A 13,811-nucleotide genomic window follows, 5' to 3' on the forward strand; every position below is an offset into this window, starting at 1 on the left:
TGACATTTTGTTGCTTGTCATACGAACCTAATGTATTGAAATTGATTATAAATAAATAAGATCATCTTTTTAATGGCTGTATGAATTTATTGTCTAAAACATTAAAACTAAAATTAATTATCCTGTTATTAATTTGGAAATACATTTGGTAAAGTAATCTTTTATTTGTACGATTTACATAGTTAAACCCTTGCCAATAAATAAATATTAAAATTTGAAATTATTATTCGTAATATCCAAAAACATACATAGAATAATTCAAAAAGAAATTAGTATACACAATTTAAATATTCTAGATACTTTTAACTTGCTAAAAAAAATTTGTTGCAGATCATGTTATGGGTTAGAGTTTACATATATATGAGTATACAGTTTTTTACGGATTAGTCTACAAAAATACACAAAATATTTTAGTCTTATTTCATATGAGTTCACGAGAGGTTTTACGCCAATCTTCACCGGTAATAAACACACACAAAAAAAAAAACTCATTTATAGAATCTAAGTATTAAAAAAACACACAAAATAAAACATAACTTTTCTTAATAATTATTTTTAAAAATTGTGCTGCGGTATTAAAATCTAGTTTCTTTTATTGCTACAACTTTAATCCCAGAAACTTACTTCCAGATCTAGCACAATAGTTACATTGCCATTAGAGAAATCATGTAAAAAGCTTATGACAAACAAATCAGAGACGAAGTTGACAAATTGTCTCAAGTTTGCGGATCGAAGGTAGCCGGAATTTCATACCTTTATGATGGGTTGAGAAGTTTGCTACGTGGACGCCTCAGTTTTGCATAAGTTTGTTTCATGCTAATTAATGTCCATGAGTCTCCTCCGATCATTTAAATCATATATATAAAAGTAGAGTTTCACTCTCTTCTTATTGGTCCACTTGGCAATGCAATTTTAACAAAAAAAAATTATATCCAATTAATTTTCACATTTAACTCACATAATATAAAACTGAAATCATATAAATTCTCCCTATAAATTATGCATTAACTTTATTTCTCCACTAAGTTGTATTAATCAATTGTATTAAAACAAAACAATAAATTAGAATTGTAACTCTCATTTTTTTAATGTAATTTTTCATCATTTCTCTTCCTATAAATATTCATTATCTTATTCTCTTACTCTATCACTTTTTCATTCTCTCATCTTCTTCCACTACTCTCAAATCTCTTTTTTGTTTTGTTTTGTTTTGTTTTGTATTTTTTTTGTTATTGTTGTTGTATGGGTTATAAAAAATCAAATCAAATATCATTGTAAAAACTTAGTTTTAGAGTTTGTATGATATGTATATCTTATATATTTATTTTAATCTTTTAAAATGTTTATCTCCATTTTCTATTTTATATTAACATCTTATAAGTCATTATTTTCATACTTTCTTGCAATATTCACCAACCAATAAGATCATAAAGTTGAAATGATCCATATGTAATTATCTATTATGTCTCTATTTATCTCACATATTCATGTATCTATATATATAAAGTTACCTTTCCTCACTCCTCATGCTGCCACATCAGCAACTCATTCTTTTTATTTGGGCCTAATCCTAAACACTAATCCACTATGTAGCTTCTAATCCATTCATTCATAACACTTTAAAAGCCCATATTAAACCCAAATGTTTTAAATAAATGAATATTTTAAAATAGTAAAAATAATACTATTGATTTATTTTAGTAATAATATTATTATTTAAATTTTAACCAAAAATGATCATATTCCAAAATTTAGAATGAGTTACTAAGTTTTAGAATATAAGTAAGATTTTAATACATGTAGAGTAAAAAACAATTTATGTAATTGTATTTATAAAATTCTAAACATAAAAATAAAATTAAGTGAAATATTAGTTTCTAAGAAACAATTTCACTTATAGAAAAATAAAAGATTAATTATTTAACTCAAGTTAAAAGTTTTGATCTAAAACAAAGATATTGTAAGAGTCACAATTTTTTTTGGGAAAAACTATGAAAAAGAATCTTGAAAAATTAATCCATCTAAAAAAACACAAAATCAATAGTCACAATATATAGAGAAAATGATATGTAAGTCGTTATTAAAAAGTGACATGTATAGTATATCTCAGAATGCATATTATCAACCGAAGCTAAAATTCTATAACATGATAAAAAAATATATATATATATAAAACATGCTTGAGATTTTATCAATTTATGATCAAATGCTTTTAACCAAAAACATTGCCAGAAATAACATATTACTAAAGTATGTTTTTTTTAAAAGACGAAGCTGAGGTTGCATCACAAAATTAACATATGAAGGGTTTTAGACACATATGTAACTTGGATTAGTGAATGGATGTCGGGTTTAATCATTTCACCATTTACGCATTTTTGACTTGGTCGTAATTTCTATTATGACAGACGATGCACTTGGATAACTCCATTGTAGTGACATAACAGTAAAAGTGTTCATCAAACTTTGTATATTTGCATTTAATGTGGGATATCAATATATTTAAATGATTTCTATAATTAGGTCAATGATCGACCTTCGGTGTTAGAAATTTTAAAATGATGTTTTCATTGGATATAAATATGAAATGTACTCTTCGAGGGAGATTCTTTAAATCATTTTTTGTTACTATGTTATATATTATTGATTTACCAGAAAAACATTACTGCGACACTAGACAATATATATATATATATATATATATTAGTAAAATAAGTATGACTTTTATTTGGATTTATCTTTTAAACTTTAAATGACTAATTATATTTATATTCAATGATTTTTATTCCTAAAAAATTTAAACTAAAATCCCTCGCAAATAAATATAACAAATAAACATTATCTTCAGTAGTATATATGTTGTATGTTACTTAGTAAAATAAGTTTAGTGTTTATATAGATTTATACTCCAAAATTTCAATAAATATATTTGAGCTCAAAAATTTATATTGATAAAAAATATTTTAAATTAAAATCCCGCGCGTGCGAGGGTTCAAATTCTAGTCATTTTAATAATATAATATTTAAAGATCAATATAATTATCCATTTATCCATTTATAAAGACTATTTTGTTTTGTGATCCAATTGATAAATGGGGCATTCTCAAAAATGCCCCTTTTTCCATATCTCTTTTTAAAAATACCCCTTCATGTTGACCATTTTTAAAACTACCCCTCTTTATATACAAAATGACCAAATTACCCTTTTGAGTGACAGCAAGAATGTACAGTCATCAAAATCGAAAATATTTTCCCGCCAAAAAAATTTCCCGCCAAAATCGAAAATTTTTCCCGAAAAAATTATTTTTTCCCGCCAAAAAAAAAATTTTTCCCGCCAAAATCGAAAAATTTTCCCGCCAAAAATATTGAAATTTATACTTTTTAAAAACCTTGTAAACGCTTTTAAAAGTTTAAAAGGTTTTTAAACACATTGTAAACGCTTTTAAAAACCTTGTAAATGCTTTTAAAAAGCTTGTAAATGCTTTTAAAAAGCTTGTAAATGCTTTAAAAGGTTTTTAAACACTTTGTAAACGCTTTTAAAAACTTTTTAAAAGCATTTAAAAGGTGTTTAAAAACCTTTTAAAAATTTTATAAAAACTTTTACAAGGTTTTTAAAAACATTGTAAAAAGGTTTAGAAGGTGTTTAAAAACCTTTTAAAAATCCTTTTAAAAACCATTTGAAAACCTTTTAAAAACCTTTTAAATACCTTTTAAAAATCTTGTAAAAGCGTTTACAAGTTGTTTAAAAAACTTTTTAAAACTCTTTAAAAAATCTTGTAAAAGCCTTTACAAGGTGTTTATAAGGCTTTTATAAGGTAGAAACCTTATAAAACCTTTTTAAAACCTTGTAAATTTTTTTTGGCGGGAAAATTTTTTTTTTCGAAATTTTTTATCAAAAGTTTTTTGACAAAAAAATTTTTGGCGGGAAAATTTTTTTGAAAATTTTTTGGCGGGAAAATATGTCGGAAATTTTTTGGCGGGAAAATTTTGTTTTTCTTTTTATTGAATAAAATAATTTTCATCTAAGGGTAAAATGGTCATTAAAAATTAAAAGAGGGCATAAATAAAAATGACCAGAAAAGAGGGTATTTTTGAAAAGGGGTATATCAAAAGGGGCATTTTTAACAAATTCTCTTGATAAATCTGCATAGATCAATATAATATATATATATATATATATATATATATATATATTTATGATTTGAGGTTTTTGAAAACAAAAAGAACATAATTAAACATTGGTTTTTTGTGTCTTTAATCAAAATAAAAAATGATCCAAAAAACAAAACATATTGAACTGGAACTTAAATATAAAAATAAAATATAATTTTAAAAATATTATTTCACTAAATTCTCTAAAGATGAAACCATTAGTATGAAATCTAGCACTATAAATTAAATTGATGAGTGAAAACAAAAAAAAATATAAGTTATCCTTGGGGTTTTAAAAATCATTGAGATTGAAGAATTCATATAATATTATAAGAAAACTAATTTAGTTTGTTACTTAAAAAGTAATATTTTTTATTTTGAAATATTATGTGTAAGTGTTGAGTTTATATCAACAAACAACCAAATCATGTGAATTTTGATTCAGCCACTTGGTATTCCTTTTATTTTAGGTTATAAAAATTAAAATATTTATTTATAATTAAAGACATGTAACTCCATTTAACTTAAATGTAACTCCTATCCAATAATTGTATATTAATTCATTCCTCCTACTAACTTATTTATCTTTCAAGAGAAAATATTTTTGGTTAAATTTTAATATTTTGTTATTTATTTTGGTTGGCTAAACTTATATTCATATTTTGGTTGGCTAAATTAATATATTTCTTATGTAAAATTATTGTTTATAATATATTTCTCATTTCAAAGTTTAAAGCAATATATCATATATATATAAGTAAGGTTTTGGTCTCTCCTTATTGGTTGATTCATTTAATGTTTTCTAATTTTTTTTTTTTTCTAATTGCTTTAAACAATATTTAAGACCCAATAAACACAATACATTTAACTCACACATTAAAATAAAATTATAACTGAAAATAAAATTAATTATGCATTAATCATATTCTACCACTCAATTTTATTCAAACACAATAAATTACTATTGTAACTCCATAGTTCTAAATATAACTTCCATCATTTCTTATCATATAAATAAGCATTCTCTCATTCTATCATTCTCTCATATTGACATTCTTTTTTTTTTTGGTCATCATTGAATCGACAAGGCCCGATTCATAGCCAAGCCCTACTACGCGAGGTAACGCGACTTGACATTCTTTTACTATCTCATTTTCACATTCTCTCATTCTCTTCTACAATACCTCAAATCATTTTTTCGCTTTTTTTTGTTATTTTTGATTTCTTATTTTTGTTGTATGGGTTGTAATAAACAAATGAAATATCATTGTAAATTGTTAATGCTAAATTTTAATTTAAGAGACTACATGATATATAATTTACATTGTTCTTATTTTAAAAGATTTATCTCCTTTATCTAATTTGGATTATTATCTTATAAGTAATCATTCTCTCCTCATCTCCCACCAATACCAAATGTTGTTATATCTCATATGTGTTGTAAGAGTTTGATTCTATATTTTAATTTAGAAAGTATTATATATATATATATATATATATTTATATATTACATTGTTCTATTTTTTAAAGATTCATCTCCATTATCTAATTTGGATTACCATCTTATAGTAAACATTCTCTCCTCCTCTCCTACCAATATCAAATGTTGTTATATCTCATATGTGTTGTAACTTGTAAGAGTTTGATTCTATATTTTAAGGGAGATTCTCAAAAATAGCACCAAAATAAGTTTTTATTCCAAACTTAGCACAACAACTCTAAAATTCCAAAAATAGCACTAATTAATCTTTTAAAATTAAATCCTAAATTCAAAATACTAAACCCTACATGTCAAAACTATACCCTAATTGTGAAATTGGGAACCCAAACCTAAAAAAACAAATTCTAAAAATTAATTTTAAATATTTTAATATGTTAGTGCTATTTTTGGAAATTTATGAAATGTGTGCTATAGTTGTCCTTAAAACTTGTTTTAGTGCTATTTTAGGGTATTTCTCATATTTTAATGTAGAAAGTATTATATATATTTAACATTGTTTTCAATTTTTATTTTATTTATATAAAAAAATATTTCTTTTATATTTCTTGCCTTTCTAATCTATTCATATTTATTTTTTAAATTTGTATAGTTAAATTTAAATTCACATATGTTGGTTTTAACAAAACAATCAACTTTATTTGAGAATTAGATATTCCTATTCATTTTTAAACGATTAATGTGTAACATATAAGCATTTTGTCTTGCAATCACAAGTTCCATTTCCATTGCTTAACTCCATGGTTAAACTATAATATATGTTGTCCTATTTGTAGGAATAACAACATACTTATTTAATTTATTTAAAAGAGCAGATGATTAAACGAAATAAACATTTCTCCAAATTTTATAATTCAATCAGTGAGTGTACTTATTACTTTGAAAAACTTTTACATTGAAGTTCATAAAATAATATAAGAAAACTAAAATACTATATCACTTCAAATTTGGAAGGAAACACTTGGTATTCATTTTTAAAAAAGTCAAGACACATATAAAAATTTATTAATATTTAACTCACTTTAAAGACATTAAAGGTCATTTAACTCAAAAATAACTTCTATCCAATAATTTCATACATTCCTCCCACAAATAAAATATATATATATATATATATGTTCAAGATTGTATTTAAATATTACATAATTTTTTAGTTAGCTAGATTTATAGTCACATATATACAATATATATACATAAGAATTTATATTACTTATTAACACCATAATTCGACCCATTATTTGCTTAACTCAATATTGGTTTCAAAGCCAACTAAAGAAAAACAGAAACGATCTTATTGATATTAGACCAAAACATGGGCATACAAACATAATCACTTACACGGAAGATATTTTAAAAAAATAACTTATTATTGCAACATCAACGTATGAAGAGTTTACATAAGCAGTTAATTAGAAAAACTATAATACAATAAATGTATTGGAAACAATATCAGTCAATGATAAGATTGGATCCTCAAAAGCAAGAAACAACATCTTCATAATTCATAAAAAATAAACGCCACAATTATACACATCTGAACGAAATGGTATAAACATATAGTGTATAAATAAAAGTGACGGCAAAGCCTGTATATGCCTAATTAAAACGAAATAATACAAAAGAGAATACGAAAAAGACCAAAAAAAAACAAGAAAGTGCCAACTACACCACAACCCACGCGTTGCGTGGGGAAACACCTAGTTACATAGGATGTGAAAGTGTTAAAGATGCATGAGAAACATTGCAGTAACCACTAATGGGAAGAGGAACATAGTGGACATGATGATGGTATCTCAATCAGAAACCAACCATACGGATGGGTGAGGGTAAGAAAAAAAGAGGAATTTGAGTGGTAAGTTGTGTTCTATAACAAATGAAGGACAGATTCTAGGCAAAAGAAAAAAATTCAAGGACAAGAATTTGGTTGAGAAGCTTCTGAGGTATCTTTAATGTTGTCATAAATGTAGCAATTTACCCATATAACATAGAGTTTGAAGAAGTTATTGGTATATGCTCAAAACGTTGTCAAACATGATATATATGGTTGGATAATCCATAGATGATAAAGATGTGTCATGTGTGTGTGGTCTGATGGGAAGAGGAACATAGTGGACATGATGTTCCAAACTTCCAAACAAATTTCTCCTATGCAGTTAATATATGACAGTTCTATCGTTCAAACATTTAAGTTGCTGTTGACAAAATAGAAAATTAAGCTTTCATGTTTTCCATGAACTTTTTTTCTCTCTTGTCAAATAATACTAACAGTTAGAACATGTTCTATTTTCAGATTTTAAGATATATTTAAAATTGGATCAGTTTTATTTTTTTTTTGTTAAAAAAAAATTGGATCAGTTACCACAAACATTTTTTGTTGCTTCTAGATACTTCTATACATTTGTTATTGAAAAAAAAATCGTTCTCTATCTAAAAGCAGCATAAATAAACAGTTGACCTAAAAACTTAGGATTAAATACTTATAAAAATCAATAGAAAAAGAAAGAAAAAGAAAATCGAATTCATAGAGCAATACAACAAATATGCATAAAAATAACGTTTTTCAAAAATATTAATAACCTATTTGACTTTCCCATTACACAGAGCGACCCCAAAAAAAATATCTCATTCGACCGGAAAAATAAAAAACAAGAAAAAGACAGCTTCAAAGGATTTTTTATTTGTAACTCCAAAGATTATCTCCATGATGATTATCCGGCGAATCATCATCCACGGTCGGAGTTATCATCATTCTCGGTGGACTCATCAACATACCTTCAGCCATCTCCGTCAACAAAGTCGGCATATTCAACATCTCTTCCTCATCCATAAACTCCAACCCTTCTTCTACTTCTACTACTAGTTCTTCCTCTTTTCCGGGTTGACCCGTCGGATCCAATACCTTCTCAGCTTCACCCGGATCCGGCTGTTTCATCTCCGCTGCTTTGCTAGCAGCCGCTCTTATATCCGCAGCAGAGTTCGAAACCGGAGGCACGTAAGTCAAAGCCAAACCAGGAAAGTTCAAAACGGCGTCGGAGCCTTTTAAAGCTAAAGCCGCCACGTCGTAAGCCGCGGCAGCCATCTCCGGTGCTGGATAAGTCCCGAGCCATATTCTCGTCGTTTTACGTGGCTCTCTGATCTCCGATACCCATTTCCCGTTTCGTAGCCGTATTCCCCTGAAGAAAGAGTGCTTCCCGGATAATCCAGTCCCCGTTCTCCTCGCCGGAGATCCACCGGCGACGGCGAGAGAAGACGGTCTCGGTGAAGAAGAAGAGCTTGGAGAGGATTGAGGAGACTGATCAGAAGGTTTCGAAGGCAATGCGATTGAGACTTCACGAGACGACGTCGTAGTTTCTTGATTCCCGGTGGTCGGAGAATAAGTATTCGACATAAAAAGAAGCTTAATGTGTTTTGTCTGATAAGTTAAACTAATGTAACAAATGTGTTTTGTGTTTTTTTTTTTGTATCAAAGTGTGTTTTGTTGTATATATAGTATTATGATATGTTCTTAGATGAAAGAGATTTTAAAACCGTGGCAAATTCGTAAGAAGCTCCGTTTTTTGGTTGAAATGATGTTAGCTGTTACACATTTATACAATTTATAGTATTTGATTATGATATTTATTTCTTTATGATTTGTATAAAGAGAAATTGCAATTTTCCTCTCACCTCATTCCTCAATTGATCATATTCAATTTTTATACTAGTATACATACCATTTAAAATAAAATAAAATAAAAAGAGTAGATTTGTGAACCCCATGTAGAGACAGCCACTCAGGATGACCAAATCACAAACTACACTAATTGATTCGATAGTAGCCTATTGGGTAGAGCTTTTTTTTTTATATTGGGTTGAGCCTCTGAGGTAAAATAACTAAACAGCCACACGATTTATATAAGAAAAAGGGTTAAAAACTTATGGATAATAGAGCTTTTCTTATATTGGCTTGACTTATGGATAATCTATTCAGCCACAAAAACTGACAAGTATTGAATAATCTTATATAATATGAGAAGGTTTTTCTCAACTTTTACTAAAGAGATGACATTTGACTTACTATTTTTCTGACACCTGTACTTTTTTGTTAGGACCTAATTAACTACAAGCTCATAAATTTTTTTTATATAAAATTAAATTTTTGAGCTTACTTTCTGAAAAATTACGTAAGATTGTGAGATGGTTTAATCTAATTATATAATTATTTTGTTCGGTTCACACTTATTATTTCAAACGTCATGGTAGTTTTGAATTACATAAAATTTATAAGTTTTCATAATAGGAATTTCAGGATAAATTATGAACATAATCATTTATGTCTTGATTTGAAATAATACCATCATTTTATGCATTTCTTTATATCTTCCCACTATTTTCCTCAATTTTCATTTTTGTTTATATTACTTCTCATTTTTAATTTATTATTTTGAAACACTTGCGAATTTTTTTTTTTTTTTCAACCAAACATTAAAATAAATTAAAAAGAAACTCCAAGGTTGGTTACCCAAACTGGAGCGAAAGAGTTTACAAATGAGACTTCAGAAGCTAAAGGTCTAGAGGATCGAGCTAGACTATCTGCTCGGACGTTTGACAATCGCGGGATTTGGGTCAGAGTGAAGGAGGTGAAAGATGATCTGAGGGAGTGAAAATCTTCCAATAAATGTGAAAAAGCTAGCAAGTCATCCGGAGCCTGCACCATCGCCACCAATTCAGCGCTATCTGACTCAAAATTCTGACAATCAATCCCTGCCGCCCGAAGAGACTCCATAGGCTAAAGCAAGGCATTAAACTCCGAATGAAGGGACGAAGGACTACGACGGAGACTGCGAGCACCCAAAAGTAGCGTCCTGTCATCTTGAGTACCATACCACCATCCCAAGCCCTCTAAAGGGTCCAAACCTTTCCAGGAACCATCAACCTTACAGCAAACAGAAATAACTCTATCCTCCGGGGGTGGCTGAGGAGGCAACAAATTCACAGCAAAGGACTTTGCCTCCTCCCACAAAAGTTTGTCGTTTGTCGCCTGATTTATAATATCCATTGGCTCAGCCTCGACTCCTTGAAATACCTTTTTATTCCTATCTTTCCAAATTGTCCAAAGTATCCAAGGCAATAAATATCCAATACTTGATCCCCCGGAGCTTGAGAACACCTTAGAATATAAGAAGTCTAAATTTGAATACACTGATCCATAAGGAAAGCCAGTCGATGGTGTATGAATCGGTGATAACTCCCAAACCAAACGGGATCATTCACACTCAAAAAGAGCATGGTTAATAGACTCCACCGCAGAACCGCACCGTTGACATGTAACATCACACCGGACCCCCCGATGAGCGATCCGTTCCTTGACAGGAAGACTACCAGACGCCACTTGCCAGAAAAAATGTTGAACCTTTGATGGGACTTCAAGTTTCCAAGCTTGTGCCCGTAACACTGTACACGTTGGCCCAAATTTGACCTCCTTCTGTAACTCCCGTGCTAGCCTATATCCAGATCTCACAGAATATTTACCGGACTTAGTATAATGCCAAATCAATCTATCCGAACGTAATGTCTTGCTAACCACCAAGCTCTGTATAAGCGGAATATCCGCAGGATCCATATACTCCTCTAAAATGGGCAAATGCCAATCCAGCGTAAGGGGATTAATTAAATGGTTGACCTTAAAATTAGGATGTAGGATTCTCCCCCTACCAGTCGCTGGTCGTGGATGGTGGTCTGGTATCCAAGGATCCCGCCATACCGAAATGTCACCACCCGAACCTACTATCCATCGTGCCCCACGTTCCACTAGTCCCTTAACAGAAAAATACTCCTTCACGCAAAGGATGGAGAATATGGTTTATTTGCCCGTAATAGATGTCTTCTCCGGAAGTAACGACCACGCATTACCCGAGCCATTAAAGAATTCGGGTAATGAATCAGTCGCCAATACTGCTTAGCCAACATTGCATCATTAAATTCTTCCAAAGCGTGAAACCCCAAACCCCCATCACATTTATCCTCACACATTTTATCCCAAGCTACCCAATGCATGCCTCTAGCCTTATCATTAGACTTCCACCAGAATCTTGATATGGCTCCCGTAAGTTTGGTCGTTAATGCCTGTGGCAATTTGAAGCTCGACATAACATGAGTTGGTAGAGCTAATGCCACCGACTTAATCATAATTTCTTTACCCCCTTTAGATAGGATCTTCGCTGATCAACCATTAACTCGCTCATCCAGACGTTCATTAACATAACTGAAAACGTTAGTCTTCGAACCCTGGAGATTTTCAGGAATTCCCAAATAAGAACCCATACCTCCCTCCCTAGAAATACCAATTACTGATTTTATCCGAGATCGTACATCCGGCGGAACTTTCTTACCAAACATAATAGAAGATTTCTCTAAATTCACCTCTTGTCCCGACGCTTTTCCGTAATTACCTATAATATCCATTACCACCTTACATTCAGACTCCTCTGCTTTACAGAAGAACAGACTATCATCAGCAAACAATAAGTGCAATATTGACGGACAATCTCGAGCAATCGATATTCCGGTAAGTTTGTTTTCACGTTCAGCCTTTTTAATATTCGCTATTAGAACCTCTGTACAAAGAATGAACAAATAGGGAGAAAGAGGATCACCCTGGCGTAACCCCCTCTTTGGTAAAATGGAACCCCGAGGTTGACCATTGAAAAGAACTTGATATGATACCGAAGAAACACACCACATAATCCAAGTAATCCACCGACTATCAAATCCTAACTTAATCATAACCGCTTCCAGAAACTCCCATTCAACACGGTCGTATGCTTTGCTCATATCCGTTTTAAATGCCAGAAAATCCGACTTACATCGTTGATTAGTATTCAATCCATGGAACATTTCCTGCGCAACTAAAATATATAAACACTTGCGAATTTATGATCATTAATATTTGATCTCAATCCTTTCTCTCTCTTAAAGGATCAAACATCCTATAAAGTTTAGTTTTTTGTAAATGGAAGATAATTCCTTAATGCACAAGGCACCATCACACCAGAGATTGAGTCTTGCTCCCTACGAATGTAGGGATACGGCTAATGGGCCGGCATGTTGTGGCCAAATGGTTGGCAAAAATAAAATAAAAAATAAACTAAAGTATATTTTAATATATAATTTCTAAATAGCTAAATGAGAATTGAATATATTTTTTGTGATAAAGAGATAACTATATATATTTCTGTTTAAGAAAGAAGTGAATATATATTTAAATTCATGATTTGATTAGCTAAAATTCCCTTTCATAGATCTATATTTATAATATATAACTCTTGAATATATATATTTAAAACAATAGAAAATTTTAGTTATTAATTCACAATAATGTATTTTTATAAACCTGATACATTTTTTTATTAACTTTCCTATTCCATCTCATTAATCTCATATTTTATACTAACTCTCATTTTTGTAACTTTCATAATATGTATAGTAATGCAATGAATGATTAATAATAACATTTAGAAATATTACATATATAAGAAAATATATTAATATGTAATGATTGCATATCTATAACTTTCACATAGTTTATGTGACTCCTATAACAATGAAATATTTCCTATGTTTTAATTTAGTTGTCGTTTCAGGTTTTCAATGAAAATTCTTGGTGAATATTTCAGTTTTATCCCTGCTGTTTTAAAGTTTTAACAAATAAAATATATTAATTAAGGGTAAAACAGATAATTTAATAGTTTTTTTAAAATTTATATGAGAAAACAAGACAAGTAAAAAACCGGAAAAAGTATAAATTACATTTACCTAATAAATAGAAATTGATATAAAAATTAGTGCATTTATTATCTAATTAAATAATAAATTTTCTATATGCTCTTAACTACAATTTTTCATAAATAGAAAGATACACATTTTACTAATCTTCATACTGTATCTCAAATCTCAAATAATATTTTTATTTAATTAATATTATCTTAACTAAGAATTTTTAAAATCATAGAAAAATATTCAAAAACATTGTAAATTAAATCGGTGTGTAGCACGGAGTGACTACTAATATAATATACTGTAAGGTTGTAGAGTTCTAGTGGAACATACTAGTATAAAGAATTGATGGGACCAAAAAAACATCTTTTCCGTTGCTCGAATGAGCAAAATATTAACGAGGTAT

At 29.3% G+C, this 13,811-nt stretch overlaps 1 protein-coding gene and 1 pseudogene across 2 annotated transcripts; both read right to left on the bottom strand.

The window, feature by feature from the left end:
• Positions 1-8,146: 8,146 nt before the first annotated feature.
• Positions 8,147-9,256, bottom strand: LOC104726971 (ethylene-responsive transcription factor ERF025 pseudogene; annotated as a pseudogene). Its single transcript, XR_015580906.1, has one exon. The product of XR_015580906.1 is annotated as an ethylene-responsive transcription factor ERF025 pseudogene (transcript).
• Positions 9,257-10,418: 1,162 nt separating this feature from the next.
• LOC147948922 (uncharacterized) lies at positions 10,419-12,463 on the bottom strand. Its single transcript, XM_087469263.1, has 4 exons — positions 11,956-12,463; positions 11,543-11,850; positions 10,974-11,465; positions 10,419-10,877 (listed from the first exon to the last, which is right to left on the bottom strand). Exons 1-4 carry the CDS (start codon positions 12,461-12,463, stop codon positions 10,419-10,421), a joined length of 1,767 nt encoding a protein of 588 aa, XP_087325389.1.
• Positions 12,464-13,811: the final 1,348 nt, after the last annotated feature.

This window comes from Camelina sativa, chromosome 2 (genome assembly GCF_030686135.1).
Source record: "Camelina sativa cultivar CO46 ecotype springtype chromosome 2, ASM3068613v1".
In the NCBI taxonomy this organism is placed as follows: Eukaryota; Viridiplantae; Streptophyta; class Magnoliopsida; order Brassicales; family Brassicaceae; genus Camelina; species Camelina sativa.